Source organism: Carassius carassius, chromosome 3, assembly GCF_963082965.1.
Source record: "Carassius carassius chromosome 3, fCarCar2.1, whole genome shotgun sequence".
NCBI classification, from domain to species: domain Eukaryota; kingdom Metazoa; phylum Chordata; class Actinopteri; order Cypriniformes; family Cyprinidae; genus Carassius; species Carassius carassius.
This window is the reverse complement of record NC_081757.1, coordinates 2,493,931-2,518,166: the sequence shown is the minus strand read 5'-3', so window position 1 is coordinate 2,518,166 and position 24,236 is coordinate 2,493,931. Positions and strand designations below refer to the sequence as shown.

General features: G+C 37.0%; 2 protein-coding genes across 3 annotated transcripts in view; both read left to right on the top strand.

Annotated features, from left to right (window-relative positions):
* The window catches only part of si:ch211-163c2.2 (hemicentin-1), a 56,742-nt gene that overhangs the window by 29,682 nt on the left and 2,824 nt on the right, over positions 1-24,236 (top strand). The gene's annotated exons all lie outside the window — the stretch shown is intronic.
* Positions 867-9,839, top strand: f13a1b (coagulation factor XIII, A1 polypeptide b). 2 transcript variants are annotated; one of them, XM_059524654.1, is made up of 15 exons: positions 867-1,003; positions 2,802-3,023; positions 3,773-3,961; positions 5,020-5,268; positions 5,372-5,490; positions 6,005-6,112; positions 6,815-6,992; positions 7,065-7,203; positions 7,603-7,706; positions 7,837-7,925; positions 8,221-8,374; positions 8,439-8,714; positions 8,807-8,967; positions 9,111-9,247; positions 9,478-9,839. In XM_059524654.1, the coding sequence occupies exons 2-15, from the start codon at positions 2,834-2,836 to the stop codon at positions 9,617-9,619; spliced, it is 2,235 nt and encodes a 744-aa protein (XP_059380637.1). In that variant the 5' UTR covers positions 867-1,003; positions 2,802-2,833; the 3' UTR covers positions 9,620-9,839. The 2 variants fall into 2 exon arrangements, with proteins under 2 accessions (XP_059380637.1, XP_059380645.1); XM_059524662.1 differs by having other exon boundaries at positions 909-1,003; positions 2,797-3,023.

The following is a 24,236-nucleotide window of genomic DNA, read 5'->3' as shown; positions in this document are numbered from 1 at the left end:
GATGTTTACTGGAAAGTAATAGTTGGACATTTTGACTGTAATGACCTCTATCCCTAGATATTCTGCCTTACAAATACACTATGTAGAACATCTGTCAGGACTGGAATTGAGGGAAAAGTAGCTCATTCGAGTGAATGATGATTTGAGGGAATTTGACTGATTTGATAGCTGTTTTCATGGTGCCACAATGGTCCGTCACAGGCAGTTTTGAAAGTGGCTGTTTTGCTATATGCAAGCTTTGTAAAAACAAAGAAACCTTGATGTCTGCATCACTCATAGCATGTTTTGAATCAGTGCCTTTATGTATATCATGGTTTTAAGAGATGTACAGAAAGTAAACAATCCATTAATCAGTTGAGCATTATGGATTATGTACTCAGATTTAGTCCAGAAGCAAAGGTTTAAGGTTAAAACATCTAATTGAAGGATTTATTTCATACATAGATCCAGCTTTTGGCTTCACAAGATGTTTACTGATGGACTGGAGTGGTGTGGATTACTTGTGGATTATTGTGATGTCTGTTTAGACTCTCATTCTGACGGCACCCATTCACTGCAGAGCATCTATTGATGAGCAAGTGATGTAATGCTACAATTCTCCAAATCTGTTCTGAGTAAGGAACAAACTCATTTACATCTTCTATGGTCTGAGAGTGAGATATTTTTGGGTGAACTATGCCTTTAAATCTGCTCTGGCCAGGGGGAAGAGAAGGACATGACACATTCCACACTTGTGTCTTTATTCGTTTACATTTCTGTTCACCACAAGCCATACAAACGCGGTAGTTTGCACTTCCACTCTAATATCACACATGCACACCCTGTGCTTTTATAGAGCTAATCTGCATACATAGACACACCCACGTGTGATGCTGCTCTCACATACACAGTGTTATTCCAGCCCTATGTATAAATGAAGGCAGAAACTGTCCTGACGTTCTCCCAGACTCCAGGATCCAGTGTCTGCACACCAGGGCCACCTTTCTATCTCAAAATAAACCAGGTTAGTGCATCTTAACATGTTTAACAATATACAGTTCACACTGGAAGATGGAAATTCTCAACTATTGTTTAAAAGTTTAAGTGCTCACCAAGGCAGCGTTTATTTGATAAAAAAATACAGAAATATTGTGAAATATTATTGCAATTTAAAATAACTGTTTTCTATTTGAAGATATGTCAAAATTATATTTATTCCTGTGATGCGAAGCTGGATTTTCAGCATCATTCTTCCAGTCTTCAGTGTCACACGATCCATCAGTTATCCTTCTAATATGCTGATTTACTGCTCAAGAAACATTTCCTATATTTATCAATGTTGAAAACATTCATATTTTGGTGGAAACCGTTATACATGTTATTTTCAGATTATTTTGAAGTCTTTTGTCATGTTAAAGATGTCTTTAGATCAATTTAATGCACACTTGTTGAATAGAAGTATTAATAAATTAAATTTTTTTTATTGCTAATGTAGCCTATATTTGCAATTATCCACTTACCTTCAACTTACATTTTGTGATAGTTGTATGTGCATGTGTATAATATATATGCTCTTCATCAAAAATGTGTAAAGGGGGATCTGATAATTGCAGAGGACATGTTATTTTTTTGTAAGGATAATGTATAACTGTTTGATTGTTGCAGTTATATTGAGTGACTGGTGTATTTAGTTTCAAGTGCAAATTTGAGTTTGCAAATGCATGTTTGTAAAACTAAGTCTGTAAGTGTTTACTTGCAGAGCCAATTTTCTGTGTAGTTTGTAAAATGTAACTATTTTAATATGTGCCACCATCTGTTTTATATCGATGCGGTAAACACAGAAAACAAAATCTTAATAGACATTTAAAAAAAATCCATCTGGTTCACCTCGCCAGTGGTTAAGTGTGGAAAAGTGAGATCAGCAGTGTATTTAAATGTGAACAGAGACCTCACTGTGTTCCTGAAGCCAAACATCTCCTCAAACTTCACACCTCGTTCAAGGAGACGCCCTTTATGTAATCCATCACACAGGTGTTTGTGTGTGTCTGCGGTGACACATCTTGCCAGCGTAAAAGCAGACATTGTGCAGCCTATCATAAAAATACGTTTTCCACATTTAAATGCCAGGAAATGCCAGGACATTTTGCCTGGATTTCTATTTGATCTCCTCCTGGAGTACTGAGATATCCAAAGAGGTGGTGTTTTAAAACCCACACTTTTCCCACATGTTTGTGTTCACACACACACACACACACACACACACACACACGTTTGTTTTTGTGAAAAGTGTGTTCATCCCATAGGTGTAATGGTTTTTATACTGTACAAACTGTATATTCTATGGCCCTACACCTAACCCTAACCCTCACAGGAAACTTTGTGCATTTTTACTTTCTCAAAAAAACTCATTCTGTATGATTTATAAGCGCGCACACACACACACACACACACACACACACACACACACACAGACAATCATTCAGGTTTTATTTAGTTTATGTATTTTTTACTTAGTAATTTCAGCAAGTTTAATAAATCACAAATTTATGGATTTGACCATAAAGAAGACAAAACTCTGAAGAATGACCAGGACAGAATAGCTGACGTTTCCACATCGGAATCTCCATACGGCAATAATTAACAGAAGACAAAATCCTGCAATTAAACTTCAAGGCTACATCCTTAATGCAAAACAGATTCCTGTGTAGCAGCCAGTTTATAAAAATGCAGGCATGTGTAAACAAAATAATACTCTTTATCGTGATAGGCTGTACAGAATGTGATGTGTGCATCATGATGTCCGTGTTGTTTCTGAAGCGCAGCAGTTTAAGTGGTCACTGCACCAGTACCTGTCATGGCCGATCAAGAGGCTCGAGAGACCCCGACCCAGACCCCTGCTGCCCCACCGGCCACCCCACGCCCCAAACAAGTGTCCCACCGCGGACGCTCCGCAGGAGCCAAAGTCAGCTCCAATCAACAGGAGGGGAAAGTGGAGGAGTTCGAGCCCTTCATGTTACTGCCCCGAGGACCACCACCGCTTAAGGGTGAGACAGACAAAATGTGCACATTTTAACTTTTTATTTCATGTGGAAGATGATTTTTGATGATGAAGTATTAGCCTCCATTACTAAATATTTACAGACTTGCAAAATGCCAATAGAAATTTTTAGTTACTAACCAGAAAGTGCTATTTTTTTTTCAATCTTGTCATAGTATTTATGTAGAATACATTTTGGTAGTATCTTTTATATATGGTGTGCCTTTGTGTGATTTATAAATTGTAATTATGTAATAAAAAATATATATATTCAAAAATGTTTTGAAGTGGAATATTTTGGAGTTGAATGCCGTAACTTTATTGCAAAAAAAGAGAATATTGTAATAGAAGCTTAACTTCAAATACAGTATATATAGTTAATCAGTGGCGATTCCTGTGAGAGACCCATATGTTTGGGGTTTGCAACAGTTAAAGGAGTGGTTTTGTTTACTGAATAATTTGCTAACTTGGTCTTATCTAGTCAAAAAGCTGGTACAAGCATCCTGATCTCTCAAGACCGTTTCCTCCATATTAACTGTATCCACCAGATAACAGAGAACTCTTGTCACAGTGATAACATGTATTGCAGGAAACTGTAACTTGACTTTCGTGAATCCTGTTCCCTTCAAACCCCCAGAGATAAAGGGATAAAATGCATCCTGTGTGAGAGGGCTGTTCTTGTTGATTATTGATTGTAAACAGGCTGATTTACAGCTGAGCCTCTGATGCATTGACAGTCATGTTTCTGACCCTCAGAGTTTCTTGATATCTGGGATGTGAATGTTCTCAAGGGACCTCAAGAGATCAATAAACAAGGGCACCACACGCACCTGTACTCCAGCGAACTCCTCATCGTGCGGCGCGCTCAGGAGTTTCAGATCAAGATCACCTTCGATCGACCCTACAAACCGGCCCAAGACAAGTTTGCGGTTGAGTTTGTCATAGGTGAGTCTCTTGTTCAGGTGAGCTTGAGGCTGAGACGGCTTTTGTAGCCGTTTTCTTCAAAATGTTTAGTTTTATAAAAGCCTCATTGTTAGTTTCAAAGTGAATCATTTATGAGTTTAAATCAAGAACACGTCACTCAAATTGATAAATCAAATGTCTTTCGATGTTTTAGAAGCATACCACACATAATTTTTTTTTCACCACGTTCCTTTTTCTAAAATTATCAGTTTCCCACTTTTTGCAATACCTCAAATGTATTTAAGGAGAAAAACTGTCCAGCACAGCAATAAATGTAATTCAGTGTGCATCTTCAGCATGTATTCGACACTTAAATTTCACAAGAGATGCCATTTATTCTGCCATCATCACTTTCCCTTCTCGTTGGCACACTTCCCTTTAGTGCACTTCTCATTTTCCTGATAATATTTACCACATCCAGCTGTGAATGCACATGCACATCTGGGCACTGATATTTAAGGAAACTGAGCACGCGATCTTAAGGATCTAAAGTTGTGTAAGGTGCATTTACTGGAAAATGTGTTTACAAACGGACAAATACACACCATGTGAGTAATCCTACAGAACAGACTGTGTGGGGTCAGTATGATAACGATTTTTTTATTCAAAGGTGCGTTAAGTTGATAAAAAAGTGTCATGTACAATGCTACTGAAGGTTTCTATTTCAAATAAATGCTGCTCTTCTGATCCTTCTGTTCATCAACGAACGTTGAAAAACAAATAAGTCATGATTTCCACAAAAAATATGACAACACATATTGCTGCAAATCAGTATAACAGAATGATTTCTGAAGGAAATGGAGGAATGATACTGAAAATTTAGCTTTGATCCAGGAACAAATTACATTTTAAAATATATTAAAATAGAAAACAATTATTTTAAATTGTATCAATATTTCACAACATTGCTGTGTTTTTCAGCAAATAAATGCAGCACTGGAGAGCAGAAGAGGCTTTCAAAAATCATACCAACCTAAAATCATGAGCTATGATTTCTAAACCTTGCCTTGTGATCAGGTGTTGTTGTTGTTGTGCACTAGGGCCGAGTCCTCAGTACAGCAAGGGCACCTACATTCCCGTTTTCCCCACTGAGGAGCGTCAGAGTGTTTGGAGAGGCCGGATCGTAGAGACCAGCGACAATGTCGTCACAATGGGCATCACAACCTCACCAGAGTGCATTGTGGGAAAATACATGCTATTCATCGGTGTGGTGACCCCCTATGGTATTCGCAGGACCAGAAGGGACCCGAGCTCAGACATCTACATCCTCTTCAACCCATGGTCACCAGGTCTGACTTTCCTTCCTTTCTAGGAGAAGCTATCATATAATATACACTATCTTAACATACGCAGTCTCTGCATATCTTTTTAAATTGTGATGTGTTTTCAAAGCTGATCCTGTGTTCCTGGATGATGAGGAGGAGCGTGAAGAGTGTGTTATGAATGAGCTGGGCATCATCTATCATGGAGCGTATGATGATGTGTCTGAACGCGCATGGAACTACGGACAGGTGTGAGGAACTTACATCACAAAAATCACCAGCCTTTTAAAAATTGCTTGTAAATCTCACATTATACTGCATTACTACCAAATCTTGGATTCAGTTATTTTGTCAACTTGATTTTTCTTCTTCTTCTTCTTCTTCTTCTTTTTTCAGTTAGTACAGGTTTTGAATTTATTTATGAAACTGAGCTTATGCACCTAATTTTTTGAGTAAAAAAAAAAAAAAAAATATATATATATATATATATATATATATAAAAATGTTGTGGATTAATTAATGATTTATAATAATAATAATAATAATAATAATGTCAATGGTAATCTAAAGGTAAAAAAGGGAAATGAGCATACAAAGTTGTTAAAATGGTAAAATACTGACCTATATACTGATAAACTAAAAAAAAAAAAATGTATATAGTGCATCTGTAATAATTAGAGCTAAAAGTATATAATAAGATATGTACTTAAAATTTACTAATAAAAAATATTGCAATTTTTTTTTATTTAAATATTTTTTTTAGTTTGAGTTTGGTGTCCTGGATGCCTGTCTGTTCATTATGGATAAAGCAGATATGCCACTGTCCAACCGTGGGGACATCATTAAAGTGACCCGCGTCGCTTCAGCCATGGTGAGAAACCAAAGACAAACTGTGATAACTATTTCCAGCACTATTTTTATTTTCATTTTTTTACCATTTTATGAGGAACTGTGCTTCACTGTGCCAGACTTGGACTAAAAATTTTGACACACTTTTATAACAATGAACAATTTTTGATAATTATTACCTGAATTCAGCAATGATGAATTGATCAAAAGTGAGAGTAAAAACTTTTTTATAATGTTACTGTTACTTTAAAATATTTCTATTTGAAATAAATGCTGTTCTTTAGAAGATTCCATTCATTGAAGAATGTTTCTCGAGCAGCAAATCAGTATATTAGAATGATTTCTGAAGATCATGTGACACATGATGACACAGGAATAAATTATATTAAAAAAATATTCACATAGAAAACTGTTACTTTAAATTGTTATAATGTTTCTTTTAAAAACTTTAAACAGTCTGACTGCACCCCAGCTTTGTCTTTGTCTATTGTCTAAATGTGGGTACTTTAGAATTTTATGGTTAAAAAAAAATATATATATTTTTTAATATAACTTTTGAATATCATGTTATTTGTGCACAAAGTTGAAGTGTTTAATACTAAAAACACACAGCTTATAAACATTTTCTACATGATTTTATAGGATGTTTGCTATTATTGAAACCACATATAATTTTCAGCTTTCATAAACCTGATGACTTCACCGCTTCCCTGTTTCTAAACAGCTGAACTCACGTGATGACGACGGCGTGTTGGTGGGGAACTGGAGCGGTGATTACACATACGGTGTCCCGCCGACGTCCTGGACCGGCAGCGTGGAGATCCTCCTGGACTACGCCGGCAGCAGGGGAACACCCGTCTGCTACGCCCAGTGCTGGGTCTACGCTGCTGTCTTCAACACCTGTGAGAACCAGGACAGGGCATTCATATTCATCAACAGGATTCAAATCTGATTTGACTTCTCCTTCCCCACAGTCTTGCGATGTCTCGGGATCCCCGCCAGGGTCGTGACAAACTTCTTCTCTGCTCACGACAATGACGGCAACCTGAAGATGGACATCGTCCTGGACGAAAACGGAAAACTGGACCGGAACCGCACCAAGGACTCCATCTGGTTTGTGATCTTTTATGGAAACAGAAACATGAGGTCATGATCAAATAATTTGAAGTATATAAATTTTTTTAAAGAGCTGCTTTTTATGCAGTGGATTACAGAATTTAGTTTCTGCCATGGGAAATAAATAAATAAATAAAGGCTATTCTGAGTTTGTATTTCACAATTCAAATTTTTTTTGCTCCTTCCTTCTGACTCCTTATATCACAACTATATATTTTGCACAGTTTATGTATGTTTATATTATTATGTCTCACGGTTCTAGTTTTATATCCCACAATTGTGCCTTTATATATATATATATATATATATGGTCACAATTGTGAGACAGAAGGTCATAATTATCTGTTGCTGGAACAAGCTTCCATTGAGGATGACTTGTTCTATCTTGATCTGCAGGAATTATCATTGCTGGAACGAGTGCTTCATGGCAAGGTCTGATCTGCCTCCTGGTTTCGGAGGATGGCAGGTTGTGGATGCTACGCCTCAGGAGACGAGCGATGGTAGGACACACACACACACACACACACACACACACACACACACACACACACACACACACACACACACACACACACACACACACAGTATCTTTGTTGTTCTCTGGTGTTAATGAGGCTGGTCTTCTGTCAGGTATGTTCAGGTGTGGACCTACATCAGTAGCTGCTGTAAAACACGGCCAGATCTGCTACCCGTTTGATGCCCCTTTTGTGTTTGCTGAGGTAAAAAAAAATCAGCAAATAAAAAAAATGACATACACCATGTTATTGAATGAGATAAAACAAACTAAGAACAAACAGGAAGAAAAGTAAATGCATCAGTTTTCAAGGTTTTGGTGCTGTCTCCAGTGTAAGATAAAGGAATGCACTGTTCTGTTCATGTCTGATTGTGCTGTGATTGTTTAGTCCTGCCTGGAGCAGGACGTGTTAAGAAAGTAGAGAGTAACAGAAAACATACAGATGTTCACTACATCTCTTGCATTTATTTAACAGTGCATTGTGTCTTTTATTTCTGCAGGTGAACAGTGACGTGGTTTTTTATCGTAGACAAAAAGACGGCACTCTGGATGTAGTGAAGGTGAATCAAACTCACGTGGGCCGCATGGTGCTGACCAAAGCCGTGCTGCACGATGGACGTCGAGACATCACTGATCAATACAAGTTCCCTGAAGGTGAGAAAAGTTGCTGTTGGACATAAAAGGTCACAGAAATATCACACAACCGTTATTTACTCAGGGAGCCCAGAGGAGCGGCGTGTGCTGGAGAAGGCCGAGGAGTTCGGCTGTCAGCGAGAGAAAGCCTCTCTTCCTCAGGCCGATGTGGAGGTGGAGATCCCTAATCTGGACGTCCGTGTAGGAGACAACTTTGACGTGACACTGCAGTTTAAGAACAACAGTGACCAGCGCCGCACTGCTGACGTGTACATCACTGGGACCGTGGTGTATTATACCGGAGTCCCGAGCGCAGAGGTGGTGTTTAAAACTCCCAAAGTCAAACTGGAGCCACTGCAGAGTGAGTCAATGATGTAGGAGAGAGAGAGTAAAATATGATGTTTCTGCATCCTATATTCATGCATTAAATGCTCCCCCTGCTGGTGATGATAGGTGTGGACGAGAAGGTGTTGGTGAGAGGCGAGGACTACATGCATAAACTGGTGGAACAGGCAAACATCCACTTCATCGCTACAGGGAAGATTAAAGAGACGGGCCAGATCATTACAGCCATGAAAGTGATCACAATGCACAACCCCAAACTCATTGTGAAGGTCAGACTTTACTGTACCTCTCATTAGTTTCCCAAAAACTTTAGTTTGAATGGACTGTAACTTGCTTTTAATAAGTGTCTGCCAGTTGAATGTAAATGAGTGTGCTACCCTCTTCTGGTAGTGTTTGTGACATCTCTCTGCAGGTGACTGGCTCTCCAAGAGTGAGTGAGGAAATGTACGTGTCTGTTGAGTTCACCAACCAGTTTAAGTTCAGTCTGGAGAACGCGGATCTGCGTATGGAGGGTCCTGGGATTATGGCCCTCAAACGCAAGCAGTACAGGTGAACACTGTCAGACTAAAATGTTTGAAAGTATAAAATATAATATGTAAGCTTTCAATACTACTACTTATATTACTATTTAAGAGTTAAATGTGATGTGAACGTGCTTTTGGTGAGATTCACCAATTATTTTGAATGCAGTTGCACTGGATAAAAGCATCTGTCAAATGCATGCATGTAAATCTGTTCTGCATGACATCTGATGTGTGTGTACGTGACGTGTTTTCCAGTTTGATCGCTCCTGGCACCTCTATAACGTGGACGGAGACGTTCAGTCCCCGACGGGCCGGCTCTACTAAACTGATAGCCAGTCTGGACTGCGCTGCTCTCAGACAGGTGTATGGAGAGACTGAGCTCACCATCCAGCATTAAACACCTCCGAGAATAAAGCTGAGAAACAGTCCGCTGGAGTCTTTGACCAAAGAGAAATACTACGTAAATAGCATGTATACTGTATAAACATACTGAAGCATGTAACCAGTGCATTATAGTGATTTGTCAAAAATAATTACAATTTATACTTTACCCTATCCATGTTTTTATGCATGTAATGATTCTTTGTCATATATTAAATAATCAACAAAATGTTTAATGGGTGGGTGTGGATGTGCTTTTTGTAGCGAAAATTGCAGAACGAGTGTTGTACGTATTTTAAAAGATGAATGCAAAGAAAGAGCGACGAAATACAATTGTTTTGACAATAGTTTGACTTTTAAATAGTTTTGGCAATAAAAGATTCACTTCTGTCAGAAGATGTTTTATGGCCCATTTGCTGGAATTACATGATTTGGGCAGTTTGAAGACACTCTTGAATCAAATGGCTCAACTGGTAAATGTTTCAATGTTTGGCTAGCTCAAGCTCCGCCCACTACAGTATACAGCTTTATTATTGGTGGGTGTGTTACTGCAAGTACTTTTAATTTTCAGTAGCTTCTGTGGTTTTTTGTATTGCTATATTTTAATCCATAATGTTATTGTGCTGATTATGAGCAGGGTTCTTGTTATTATGTTATTACAGGGATAAAGTATTTCTTTGAATTTAATGGATATTCATTTTCACTTCCATCAACCCAACAACGAAAGCATCTCTAAGCATTTTCCTGACATCATAGTCTTTTTTCCTTATATGTCAAGAAGTCACTTTTCAGTCACTTCAGTCACTTTTTGAAAAACTTAGAAACTTTTTGATCATGATCAAAGGACAGAGATAGAAGACCAAACCCATCACTATCAAGGTGCTTTTCTCATCTGTAAAGAATAGGTTTGACAATGTTCTACTTTTGTGCGATTATGAATCAGGTCACACTAAAAAAGAATTATGCCACGTTTTTTTAAGGTAAGTGGTTGCAAACAAATTATTTGAGCTACATTAAAATAATAATAATAATAATAATAATAATAATAATAATAATAATGTTGATCTAGTTGAATTAGTTATCTAAATTTAAATGAGTGCAACCACTTACCTTTTAAAAAAACTTTTTCAGTGTCTTTTGTGCGAAGTCTATGCAAATACTGACATTAAGTTAATTTAATATGTGTAACGATGAGCCAGAGATGTTCGGATCCATAGGCAGATCTTTTATGAAGAATGGTCAGACAGGCAATAATCAGTAACAGCGTCAGGTATGTCAGGGATAACCAGGATCAATAACAGAAACGAGCAGAATGTCGGGGCAGGCAGCAGAGAATCAGAGTCAGTAAAACAATCCAAAGGTCAAGTACAGCAGGAACAAATACAAGAAAAATGCTCGGAAATGTCAGGCTAAACAAGACATCGCAATGTGGCTCTGTGTAAGTGCTGCTTATATGTGTGTGTAAATGAGGTGCAGGTGTGGCAAGGAGATTAGCTGATGAATGAGGTGCAGGTGTGGCAAGGTGATAGTGATGCAGAGGCTTATGGGAGATGTAGTTTGGGTGTGGTGCAACACATGAGAGGTGCTAGTGTCCAAGTGAAATGGTGACATCTGGCGGTTGATTGGTGGAATGGTCCTGAGTAGAGTGCACTTGACTGTGCTCATGAAGATCGTTGGTGACTTGACTGTGCTCATGAGGATGAACTGTGACTTGACTGTGCTCATGAGAATCAACTGTGACTCGAGTTGGTTCCTGAAGATCAACTGTGACTTGACTGTGCTCATGAGGATCAACTGTGACTTGACTTGGTTCCTGAAGATCAACTGTGACTTGACTTGGTTCCTGAAGATCAACCGTGACTTGACTTGGTTCCTGAAGATCAACCGTGACTTGACTGTGCTCATGAGGATCAACTGTGACTTGACTTGGTTCCTGAAGATCAACTGTGACTTGACTTGGTTCCTGAAGATCAACTGTGACTTGACTTGGTTCCTGAAGATCAACCGTGACTTGACTTGGTTCCTGAAGATCAACCGTGACTTGACTTGGCTCCTGAAGATCAACTGTGACACTTGACTTGGCTCCTGAAGATCAACTGTGACTTGACTTGGCTTATGAAGATCATCGGTGACTTGACTTTGCTCATGAAGATCATCGGTGACTTGACTTTGCTCATGAAGATCATCGGTGACTTGTTTTGACTCATGAAGTTTAACTGTGGTTTTACTTGACTCATGGGTGCTAATGAAGTGAAGTGAAGTGACATTCAGCCAAGTATGGTGACCCATACTCAGAATTTGTGCTCTGCATTTAACCCATCCAAAAGGCACACACACAGAGCAGTGAACACACACACACACACACACACACACACACACACACTGTGAGCACACACCCGGAGCAGTGGGCAGCCATTTATGCTGCGGCGCCCGGGGAGCAGTTGGGGGTTCGATGCCTTGCTCAAGGGCACCTAAGTCGTGGTATTGAAGGTGGAGAGAGAACTGTACATGCACTCCCCCCACCCACAATTCCTGCCGGCCCGGGACTCGAACTCACAACCTTTCGATTGGGAGTCAGACTCTCTAACCATTAGGCCACGACTTCCCCCAAATTTTTTTTTTTTTTTTTTTTTTTTTTTTTTTTGAAGTGAAGAATGGTGACTTGACCTGACTCTGGACGGTCAGCGGAGATTTGACCTGACTCTGGATGGTCAACGGTGACCTGACTAGACTCATGAAGTGTAACTGTTGTTTCACTTGACTCTTGGGTGTTATTGGTGACCTGACTTGACTCTGGAAAGTCGACGAGGACCTGACAGTATGTAGGTTTAATGTGTTTTTTTTATTTTGCATGTTCATTTGATTCAGAAGCTCCACTCTGAACTCTGGCTGGTCAGATGTTACAGATTTCAAGGTGACATCACTACTGTTCATTAATATTAATCTATTATTTTTCATATTAGATAAGATCATCTTCATTCTAGCTTTACACATTTAACTGAAGTGAAACTGAAAGTTACATGACAAGTGGCCAAGTATGGGAAGTAGTGTTTTTTTTCAGCGTCCGTCTAGGGATTAGTTGGTGGTGATATCTTTACACACCATGTTGTTGTGATTCCTGAATCCTTCTGGATTTGTGTTTGTCAATACACTGACAGTGACGTCAGAAATATTTTTATGAAGAATACCATGACAGCGCCTATTGACAACAAACTTCTATAGTTTTCTGAGAATGTACAACCTTTCTGATAACATCGTCTGTGTTGATATGCTAGAGGCACAGGTTTGGGCACCTCAGAATGCAAAAGTTTCAGTTATGACTTATTGTTGGCTGACAATGTAAGACGAAAGACACTATTTTTCAATATATAAACTGTATAATCAGTCATGTGAAGTTAACATGGAATTTATTCTTATTTTGAGAAACCTATTCAAGGTACATGACTGACAAACGCAATGCAAATATTTAAAATGAACTGCAGTGCAAATTTATAATCGAATAAGATTGCTCATTTACCCACAATCATATTTATAAATGGTTGTTGCACTTTTTTAAATATAATCATTATAGGATATAGAAGTATTTAAAAAATTCATGGGCAAAAACAGGTGTGATGGATAAAACTGATATAATTGTACTTTTTTAATGCACAGGGTTGATTTTTATAAATTGACTTTTTGGATCAACAATGGCAGAGTGGCAGTTATTGTTTACTTCTAGTGAAGTGCTTCATTTGATTAAAGTTTCTTGATGTGCGAATATTATATATATCTGACTGTTAATGATAAATAACAGTCATGCTTCATTTGCAGAGTTAAGTGGCATCCCTCTACTACAGCTGAAATAAGCTTTATATATCATTAAATCATAGAATGTTTGCATATTTGTACTCTGTAGGGTGAAAATAAGAAGTTAGAAGTCAGAAATAGGTTTATTGCCAAGTACAAGCAAAGTATTTGTCTTGTTGACAGGAGCTTCCAGTGCAGAAGAAAATACAGTGCAATTATACATGATGGTGCAGACATACATATGAATTATATGTAGCATTATACAGCTCTATAATCTGCTGTCTGTGAGGAGACTCTTCTCCATTGTGTATGAGGCCGATGATGGTAGTGTCATCCGCAAACTTCAGGAGCTTGACAGAGGGGTCTTTTGCAGTGCATTCATTTGAGAAGAGCAGTGGGGAGAGCACACATCCATGAGGGGCACCAGTGCTGATATGTAACTATGTAATTAAGTTCACTGAAAAAAAAAAAAAAAAAATAAGATACATATTTTATATATTTTCCGGTTTATGACATCTTTTGAGCCTCAAATACTGGAAAAGGCTATGTTCTTGAAACCACACAAAAACTCTTGTCAAACCACCAAATTACCCCAAACGTTGTGCAAACAGTTGTCTGAACAAAGAATTGCATATTGTTGAAATGTAAAGGCTTTGATAATGTGGTGATTTAAAAAAAATAATAATAATAATTTGTCCAGGATCCAGAAAAAAAGTTAAATAAATAACCTCATTGACAGTTATTGCTACAGTTACTGTGACAAGGAATTTTCTGTTATCAAAACTGGACAATCAACATTGCATGAAAATATGAACAAACTATCTCTCCTGAGAAAAACTAAACTGTTACTGAGAGGCTCAAAAGTCTTATACTGCATCTAGTTGTAAAGACACCTGTATCTGCTACTCAATATTAACATAACCTATACAAATTTTGTGAAACCTGTTCAAATCTGTTTGTACACAATTCACATCAATTATGAGTTGTTACACTACAGTTTAATTAAACAATAAAGAACAGAAATGACATGGTAAAAGATGTAGCATAACAACATAGTACATTTTGTCATGTCACCTTTGTAATGAAATAAACAGAATTTGGAAAAACATTGGCTGGGACAATTTGTAAAACTAAAAGGGGAAACACTGACTGATGTCAGTCAAAAGTGATTTTGTTAATACTTTGGATCCAGTGCTGGAATTAGGCCATATACATAATATTCATAACTACAATTAATATAAAAACTATTAATTCCCAATATTAATGTGATTTATTTGTGTTTTGTGAAATCTCTTCAAGTTACAGAGTGAAACAAACCTGAGACACCGCAGATATTTGTATGCCCTGCAAACAGAGGTTAAAGAATAATATTTGTTTGATTAAACATCTCTTTTTGTCCACAATTCAAACTTGCTGCACTCTGTCTGGAAGAGCATCAGTATACAGCAGTGCTCCTCAAATCTGGCCCATGAGATCCACTTTCCTGCAGAGTTTAGCCCTAACACTAATCAGGAAGCTAATCAATGTCTTCGAGATCATTAGAAAATCACAGGTAGGTGAGGTTGATCAGGGTTGAAGCTAAATTCTGCAGCATGGGCCCTCCAGGGTAAGATTTGAGGAATCTGGAATCTATGGTGCCAGGATATTGAAATTGAATAAAAGTGAAAGTGAAAGTGAAGTGACATTCAGCCAAGTATGGTGACCCATACTCAGAATTCGTGCTCTGCATTTAACCCATCCGAAATGCACACACACAGAGCAGTGAACACACACACACACACACTGTGAGCACACACCAGGAGCAGTGGGCAGCCATTTATGCTGCGGCCCCCGGGGAGCAGTTGGGGGTTCGATGCCTTGCTCAAGGGCACTTAAGTCGTGGTATTGAAGGTGGAGAGAGAACTGTACATGCACTCACCCCACCCACAATTCCTGCCGGCCCGACACTCAAACTTACAACCTTTCGATTGGGAGTCCGACTCTCTAACCATTAGGCCACGACTTCCCAAGATGTACTGGCAGCGGTGGGATCATAAAAGAGTGATTGGATGAATATTACATGGTGAAAGATTGTTTGTTGCATGTGAGTCATGTAGCTTAACAACACACAGGTTTCATCGCTGGATGCAAATATGAAGCCTGACAACATCGCACTCCAGACTTGTTTGTTTGTCAGTGCCCAATCAAATCACGTGACTTACACGAAGATGGGGGAAAGAGAGATGGATATCTACAGCTGGGGTTTTGTACAGACATGAACATAAGAGCACAAGCTTCATGATCGTCTTTATTCTAGTGCTATGTTAAACTTCTTGATGAATTTTGGACTTTATTTCATCTCTCCTCAATATCCTGACAAATGGAGTACTTTTTTTTTCTCCAGCAGTGTGTAGAGTTCTTGTTTTGTGATCTCGTACTCTGCATAAACAGCAGCTCTAATTCACTTTGAGGGAAAACTGATGTAAGTAAATATGATTCTGTTATACTTTTGTTAATTTCATCTACTGTATATGATACATTGTACGAATCAGCGATTTGATGGAATAAGAGTGCTGCATTTTGACAAGCAAGTCTCGTTTCTTCTATTAATATCAAACAGATGCAATATTTGAGGTGGATATTCTAGCAGTTACAAATCCAATTAATCAAATTAACTGTGTCAATTCACTTGAGATTAATGTTCATATAATAACTTTCAGTTTCACTTTTGTGTGTCATAAGACAACAGGTGAAAGGGAACTTTAATTTATTAAAACCATTTTAATATCTGGAAGATATCATAAGTTCATGGGAAAATAATTATCTCCAAAGGGGTTTAAGATATATTGGTTTTATCAGTATAAAAGTGATTTACATATCAGCCTTCCTGGGAAATTCCCTCTCGGCTTGCCACTTCTGATGGAGAAATAATAATAACAGATTGTTTTTTAAAAGTAGGTATCAAAAACTTTGTTTCCACCTCCATTTTAGTTCAATTTATAATTAGTACACAGTGTTTAGTAGATAACTGAAGAAAACAATTAATGCAGTCATGCTTAATGCCACTCTATTTTATGTTTAGAAGAGTACTACTGTACATGTGAATTATTTGATTACTTTTAATAATCATTTTTAATTAAATCATCACTTCTTGCTACATAAATGAGGTGGTTTTCTTTCATAAGATTTCATGACACAAATTTTTAGTACAGGTTTTACAACAGTTATTGGACTGAAGAAAACATTTCAATGATAATTTTTTACCTAATTTATGATTAGGAAGGTAATAAACTGAATCTATCAAGACTTCCTTCCCTGACATGAAAAATGGGTTCCAGCACATGTAAGTAGAGTAATCGAAGTAAATATTTAAAAATGTTTATAATAATAAAGATATTATAATTGAATATATTTCTATTAAAGGTGCATAAAGAGATTTCTGAGAAACACTGTTCATGCCTCTAGCCAAAAGGATGTCGCCACTATATTGCTTTGCCCCCAAATTCAAGAACATGCTATGCAACATAACTGGTGATTGGCTAGAGGTTTTATTTATTTATTTGTTTATTTGTGACCGGTCCAACAATGCACTTTCAACAGCGTTTCTCAGACATCGTTTTTAAACTTTGATATGGCTGTGTAGATGGCACTTTTTAATATTTTATGTCAAAAGATTTATAACTGACTTTTTTTCCTTTTTTTGTGATTTAGCACAAGAGGATACAGATCCTTTGTTAGAGAATGATGAAGGTGAGAATAGGAAAAATCTCTGTGTATTTACTTATCTTAGAAATGCTACTTAATTTTATTTATATTTGCTTTAAGAAATGTCTTGTTAATACAAATTTGTGCAACTTAGTGCATTGTATTATGATTTGTATATTGTAACAAATGTGGAAAAATGTGGTATCCTAGCATAATACTAGACAAGTTTACAACCCATAGAAAAAAAAGTATTTCAGTTTTTTCAGAAGCACTGAAATAGATAGAAACAGATGAATGGAAAACGTTCAAAAAATTGCTCAACAAATAAATGCACTTCCATTTTCTTTAGACCAGCACTATTGTTCTAATGAACTAAATTATATTTATCATATCAATATACTCATTATATGTGTCAGTAAAAAAAAAAAAAAATAGTTTAACATTTAAAATACAATTTATTTTCTTTGAGTTTAATGGAATGTTTTGCTTTTTTCAGAAATTCAGCCTATTTTTGAGGAACTTAAACTTGTGCTGATTGGATGTAATGGAGCTGGAAAAAACACTATTGCTAATGCCATCTTTGAGAAGGAAGTCTTCACATTCTGGACATCTTATACAAGTGTCCACATCAAAGAGACTTGTACAGCATCAGGAATGCAGATTCATTTGGCTCGCACCCCGGGCTGGAATGGAGAACTGAGTAGAGCAGAGCAAACCAAACGTGAAATTGTGCACTGTGTTCAGACTCTATATGATACTGGACCTCATGCAGTCATTTTGGTGCTTAACGTCAACTCAGTGCTGTCAATAGAGTCAACCATCAGCACCCTAGAGAGTCTGCTTACTGTTCAGCTGTGGGATCATACAATAGTGATGTTCACCAATGGAGAAAAACTGGGACATTACAGCATTGAGGATCATATCAGAAGTGAACAGCTTCAACCTTTAATTGACAAATGTGGAAAAAGATATTTTGTGGTCCGCAAAAATGACAGCAAACAGATTATTGAAACGATTCAAGAGCTCATAGTCAGGAAGAATTCAACAAGCTTTTTTAAACTTACTGCTCAGACAAAGGATGATAATACTTTACTGTCAGACTGGGAATATGTTATCAAAAGGATCAGATCGAAAATCACTTCTCTGTCAGCCTTTAAGGAAAAGTTACAAAATGAAGACAAAATGAAGACTATGAAAACGATATTCGATGCAAAGGACGCAGAGATAAGGAAACTGGAAACAATTGTTCAAGAAAAAGAAATGGAGATAGGGAGGTTACAATCAAGACGCTTCAATAATCAAGATCTTGAGCTCTCTGACCTATCCAGAAGAAATACTGAACTGGAAGATCAAGTTTATAAGATGAGTTATGAACTAAAGGGAAGGAATATAGAGAATAAAACACTGAAAAAACAAGTAAAGGAAAAGGATGCTGAGATTGAAGAACTGAAAAAAGAGTTACAAGTGTGGCGACAAGAAGGTCATTGGACACAAGAGGATCGATATGCAACTGTACGTGCAGACTACTGTAGCAAACTCTGTCAAGGTGTCTCAACTGTGGCCATAAGAAGCCAGACTCAAATACAGTTACGGGCAATCCCTTCGAAAGGTAAGTAGAAAAATAGTTCATTTATTATAAGTTAATAAATTAGGATTAATGCATTTGGCAGAGGTGTGGAAAGACCTTAAGCTGCCTTTTCACTATTTTTGTGATAATGTGCAAGTCCAACTTTTTGTGGCAGGACTGTATGTGACCACCACACTGAATGGGATGTTTAAATAAAAAATATAAGCATGATAAACTGAGAATTATACATTTTTTCCACAAAATTATATATATATATATATATTATACATGCTTTGAACACTACTTCTGCAAATATGGCACTTATGAATAATTATGTAAAAAATAACTGTTGAATAATTATTTAAGTTCCTTGTCCCTGGGAAACCTGCATTTATTTTGTTGTGATATATTTTGAATATCATTAATTTTATATTTATATAAGAATTTGATTTAATTTATGTATTTTTATATTTTGACTGAGATCAAAAAGCATATATTCTTATAGTACAACAACATCTGGTCACATTTCCACAGGCTCAGCTCTACAGAGATGGAGTGATGCTCTTCTGAAGATCTTGAATGAGCTGTCTGATGAAGACCTGAAGAAAATGAAATACTCCATGTTCTGGAATGAAGAATACAGAACATACAGGGGCTCAGTTGAGCACAGAGACAGAGTTGAACTGGCAGATCTAATGCTAAAACAGTGGGGAGAACGGCAGTCAGTGCTGAAAGCACGAGACCTTGTGAAGAAAATCCCTCGCAATGACGATGCCATGATAGAGCTGTTTGAACCTTTCTTGAAAAGCAATGGTGAGACATGGTGATCATCAACTAAATCATCATTTCCTTCTAAAAGAACCAAGTCTTCATCAGTTTTCCATTGTTCTGGATTGATATGAGATGTTTCTTCTGCACATTTAATCTTATGAAGAACTATATCACTATAAAGAATCTTTTGTGAGATGGAAAAGTTCTATAGATCTTAAATGTCAGTAATTAAAATTTGTATGGGTGTTCAAGTATACATAGAACATATTTTATAACAATTTCATAATCACAATTCATACAAAGGTTATTATCATGAGCAAATGTAGGTGTTTGTAATTTTGAAACTACACATTTAGATCTGTAGAAAAATGTATGGTGTTATTCAAGATTAATTACTTTTTGTATCCCTCATTTGACTTTCCTCATAGTCGCTCTGAATAAAAGTGTCTACTGACTGTAAATGTATATTATAGAGGTATGTCACTGCAATATTTGATATATGATCATAACACTAACACTCAATATAAGATGTTTCTTTATCAACAACTCATGGTGTGATAAGAGGAACCTGCACTATTAGTCGTGGCCTAATGGTTAAAGAGTCAGACTCGCAATCGAAGGGTTGTGAGTTCGAGTCTCGGGATGGCAGGAATTGTAGGTGGGGGGAGTGAATGTACAGCGCTCTCTCCACCCTCAATACCACGACTTAGGTGCCCTTGAGCAAGGCACTGAACCCTCAACTGCTCCCCAGGCGCTGCAGCATAAATGGCTGCCCTCTGCTCCGGGTGTGTGTGTGTGTGTGTGTGTGTGTGTGTGTGTGTGAGAGAGCGCACTTTGGATGGGTTAAAAGCAGAGCACAAATTCTGAGTATGGGTCACCATACTTGGCTATATGTCACGTCACTTTCATTAAATCCTTCTGCTCATCTGATCTAGAATTTCATATGCTTCTGTGTCGACCATTCTGGCATTTGAGGGAGTTTACAGCGGTCATAATCACAACGGTTTACACTCCTCCTCAAACAAACTGTACGGAAATATAAGTGAGCAGTAAACCGTGTACCAAGACGTGGCGTTTATTGTTACGGGGGACTTTAACAAAGCCAACTTTGAAACAATTGCTCCAAAATATTTTCAACACATCACCATCAACATGCATGCACCATCACCATCAACACTCTCCTTTCTGGGATGCCTACAAATCTCTCCCACCTTTTGGTAAATCGGATCACTCTTCCATTCTGCTCCTGCCTGCTTATAGGCAGAAACTGAAAGGGGAAGCACCTGCCCTTAGGACAATTCAATGCTGGTCAGACCAATCGGATGCTATATTACAGGACTATTTTGATCATGTGAAATGGGACATGGTTCCGGGCAGTGACAGTTAACACAGTTGCAAAGACCATCGGTGTCCCACTCCTCTCCATCCTGGGCATTTTCCTGACAGGGACGTGACTCAATAAGGTTTTTTTTTTTTTTTAAGTTGACATGAGTACGTGTGCAAGTCATTGTGAATATAGTGTTTTTTTGTTCCTAACAATAGGCATATGTCACTTATTTTAATGCTACATTAATATTTTGTGAATATATACAGTATAAACGTTAACTTTATCAGTAAAGCCGATTTGAAACATTTTAAAAACCGCTATACGAATTTGACTTGACTAGTGTGGCGAGTGTGCATGTGTTAGTCAAATGAAAACTTGCACTACCATTTAAAGATTTTAATTGAGGTTTGACCACATCAGTTGCACCGTTTAAAGACAGCCCTGCTCATCACATTGTCATATGTCCACCAAACAGAGACAGAAGAGAGAGCTTCCTCTTTTCTGTTGTTTGCTCAAGAAGTGTTGAGTCTATAACAGTCTGTTTGACAGCGTGTCATTAATAGATGAGTATGGAGCTCAGTTCACTTCCTCTAATACTCTGTGAGTACTATTTTCTCATTTATGTATTATATTCATAATCAGTGTATTGCATTTAATCATAGCTATTTCACATTTTTTATTATTCATGCTGCTAATAAGCTGTACAGAGTATTAAATCCATCTTTAACTTATAATATCAGTGTGTGAAGCTAAAATACTCTGATGCGCTGTCTTTGTTTTCTTCAGTTGATCTTCACTAACAGGTAGTGCGTCTACGTGGAGTCTTTACTTGTGATAACTCATGAGCTGAAATTGTTGATTTAACATCAGATTTTGTTGTTCTCGGAAATGATTTGTTGAATAGTTCAGCAGTATAATAACCATATGTAGATGATGCTGTAAGAAGACTTGTACAAACTTTGACCACAGTGATGTCACTTCCCACATGAATCACTGATGTCATGGAAAATAAGATCTGCATTCACCTATGGCGTAATCTGTATCATGACGCCGTTACATAGATATTCTTAGTAGTGCACATAAATCTTCTTCACACTTCTTCTGTCACCTCAAACTTTCCATCTGTTATGGACCGCTATAAAGATCTGAAGGAAAATGAAGACCAAATGTATTGTGAGGATGCAGCAGATGTCTTTTTATATCTCCAGTGCTGCTCAACACTACAATAGAGATACAATAGATACTACTTGTCTTACAGCAAACAATTATTGGCAAACTAGTGTTCTGTTAATGTGTTTTAATTTCGGTCTTCCACTTTATATTTAAAATGAAAGAAATGTATAATTAATGTTTAATTTATTCAAAGATATTTATATAGTTCTATATCTATAAATCAATGTGATTTGTCTATTTTGCTTTTTAGTGCTGATTTCAAACATCCGCCCCGGTCAAACTCAAGGTGATGTATATTTTTCTTAAAATCTTCACACATATAACACAGTGGATCATTTCCCTTTTGTTGAATCAAACATTGTTTAATACTCTATATAAATATTACAGCCTGAAATGCTGTAGAAAGACACATTTCAGTTAAAGAAGGTCTACTTTTGGGTGTTTACAAATAAATAGAATAAAAAAAGATCAATTTATTTTTTTATTTGAATTCTCATGCACCTTCATTATGAGAGATTAATGTTCATTTGAGCATATTATTTTGGATGAACAAAAGATGCATAAAGAATTAATCTACATTTATCATACTGATATGCATGTTACTCATAATGAGTAAAGGTTCTTTATTTCAGCACACATATAAAACAATATCTGATTAGTGAATCTTATCATTACTCTTCTCCACTAGATGTCACCTTCATAAGTAGCAAAAGATAAAAAAAAGTAAGAAAATAAAACAAACAATGTTAAAGCAACGCAGGCACACATTTAACAATAATTATCAAAATTGATAAAAGAAAACTCAAATAAATCAAAACTCAAGAAACATGCAATTTATTTTGAGGCACCTCTTGTCCCTGGACAGGGGCGACCCCCTGTATAAACTCTGGCCACCCCTTCGGCCACCCCTAGGATTATTTACAGTGGGTCCTATTAATTTAAATGCAGAATGTAAATTCACAATAGTTTAAGAAGTGAAAAAAAGTGCAGCACCTGCTGCAGCCACAGTTTTGCTTCTCTGAGCAACATTGAAGTGTTTCGTTCCTGAATGAATCAACCGTTTAAATGATTCGGTTCAATCGCAATGACTCACTTATTAACAGTGACTCGCTCGCTGCCACCTATTGGAAATTATTACAAATAATTTCAAACATCAGTTTTCAATGTTTTATCTTTAAAATATCAAAACATTATATATTCATTTGTAACTGCAGGTTAAAGTATTCCATGTTCCACGGAGCTGCATTAAACAGTGTGTAAAAACATCTAAATGGCACTTCAGATGCAGCTTCTGTTTTATCTGCATTGCAAAGATCAATTTTGTTGATACTGATTGCATTTGCTTGGTAACAGCCCAAATGCAAGTATTTGACCTAAAAGATGGTGCACACTTTTAGAAACGATGGTGTAAAGGTAAAAAAAAAAAAAAATCAGGTGTCAGCACAATTAAAAATAAGATATCAGCACAATAACACTCAGCAAAATAATGTAATTATCGTTATCGATAAAATCCTAGAACTCACAGAGATATAACTTTTTGTCTATATTGCAAACACTTAATTTTTTTCTTTATTTTAATGTGCCACCCCGAAAATTTACTGTGGCCTCATTTGGCCACCCCTGTTAACATTTTCTGGGGGCGCCACTGTCCATGCACTCTTTGAGAAAACTGTCCGTATTATCCTTATATTGGAATTGGAAAACAAAAGGTTCTTTGGCCAGTTGCTGGTCGTCAGCCATTTAGGCTGTGAAAGCTGAAGAAGAGCTTTCTTCTGGTCTTCATCTTTCAGTTGGAGGAACCTCAGCTCTCTCACCAAACCTAGAAGCCAAGGCGTTTTTCAGTATCATTCAGTATCACATAATACTACAAAGTAATGAGCTCTAGTCAGGATGTTTTGAGGTTTTTCTCAAGTGCCCCTATCTGTGATATAAAAAACATACCCTGTTGCAGATTTCAGTCTCCTGATCTTCTGGCACTTACACACAGTGAGGACATGTTTCCTGTGAAAAAAAAAAAAATTATATTGTAAAATGGTAATTTGTAGTCTGGACAGAGAAAAACATAAGCAAGAAAAAGATAAAGGAGATTGATAAAGAGAATGAGGCACCACCATTTTAGTATTAGACGAAAATCAATCTGACAAATAAGGTAAAGCAAATATTAATATTTCATCAAACTGAATTTAGTCCCAATTATATTTTTAAACAACAATATACAGCTGTGAAATCAAAGGGTATCTCAAGGACCATGTACACAAAAAAAAGAAAGAAAAAAAAGAAAATTAATACAGAGGTCATGAAAATATTTATCCATTCTAATGA

Bases quoted from the DNA above. Each gene is read 5' to 3' on its own strand.
- f13a1b (XM_059524654.1), top strand. From the start codon at position 2,834: ATGGCCGATCAAGAGGCTCGAGAGACCCCGACCCAGACCCCTGCTGCC. The intron at 3,024-3,772 runs GTGAGACAGACA...TCTGACCCTCAG, and splicing joins AGGACCACCACCGCTTAAGG to AGTTTCTTGATATCTGGGAT. The intron at 9,248-9,477 runs GTGAACACTGTC...CGTGTTTTCCAG, and splicing joins CTCAAACGCAAGCAGTACAG to TTTGATCGCTCCTGGCACCT.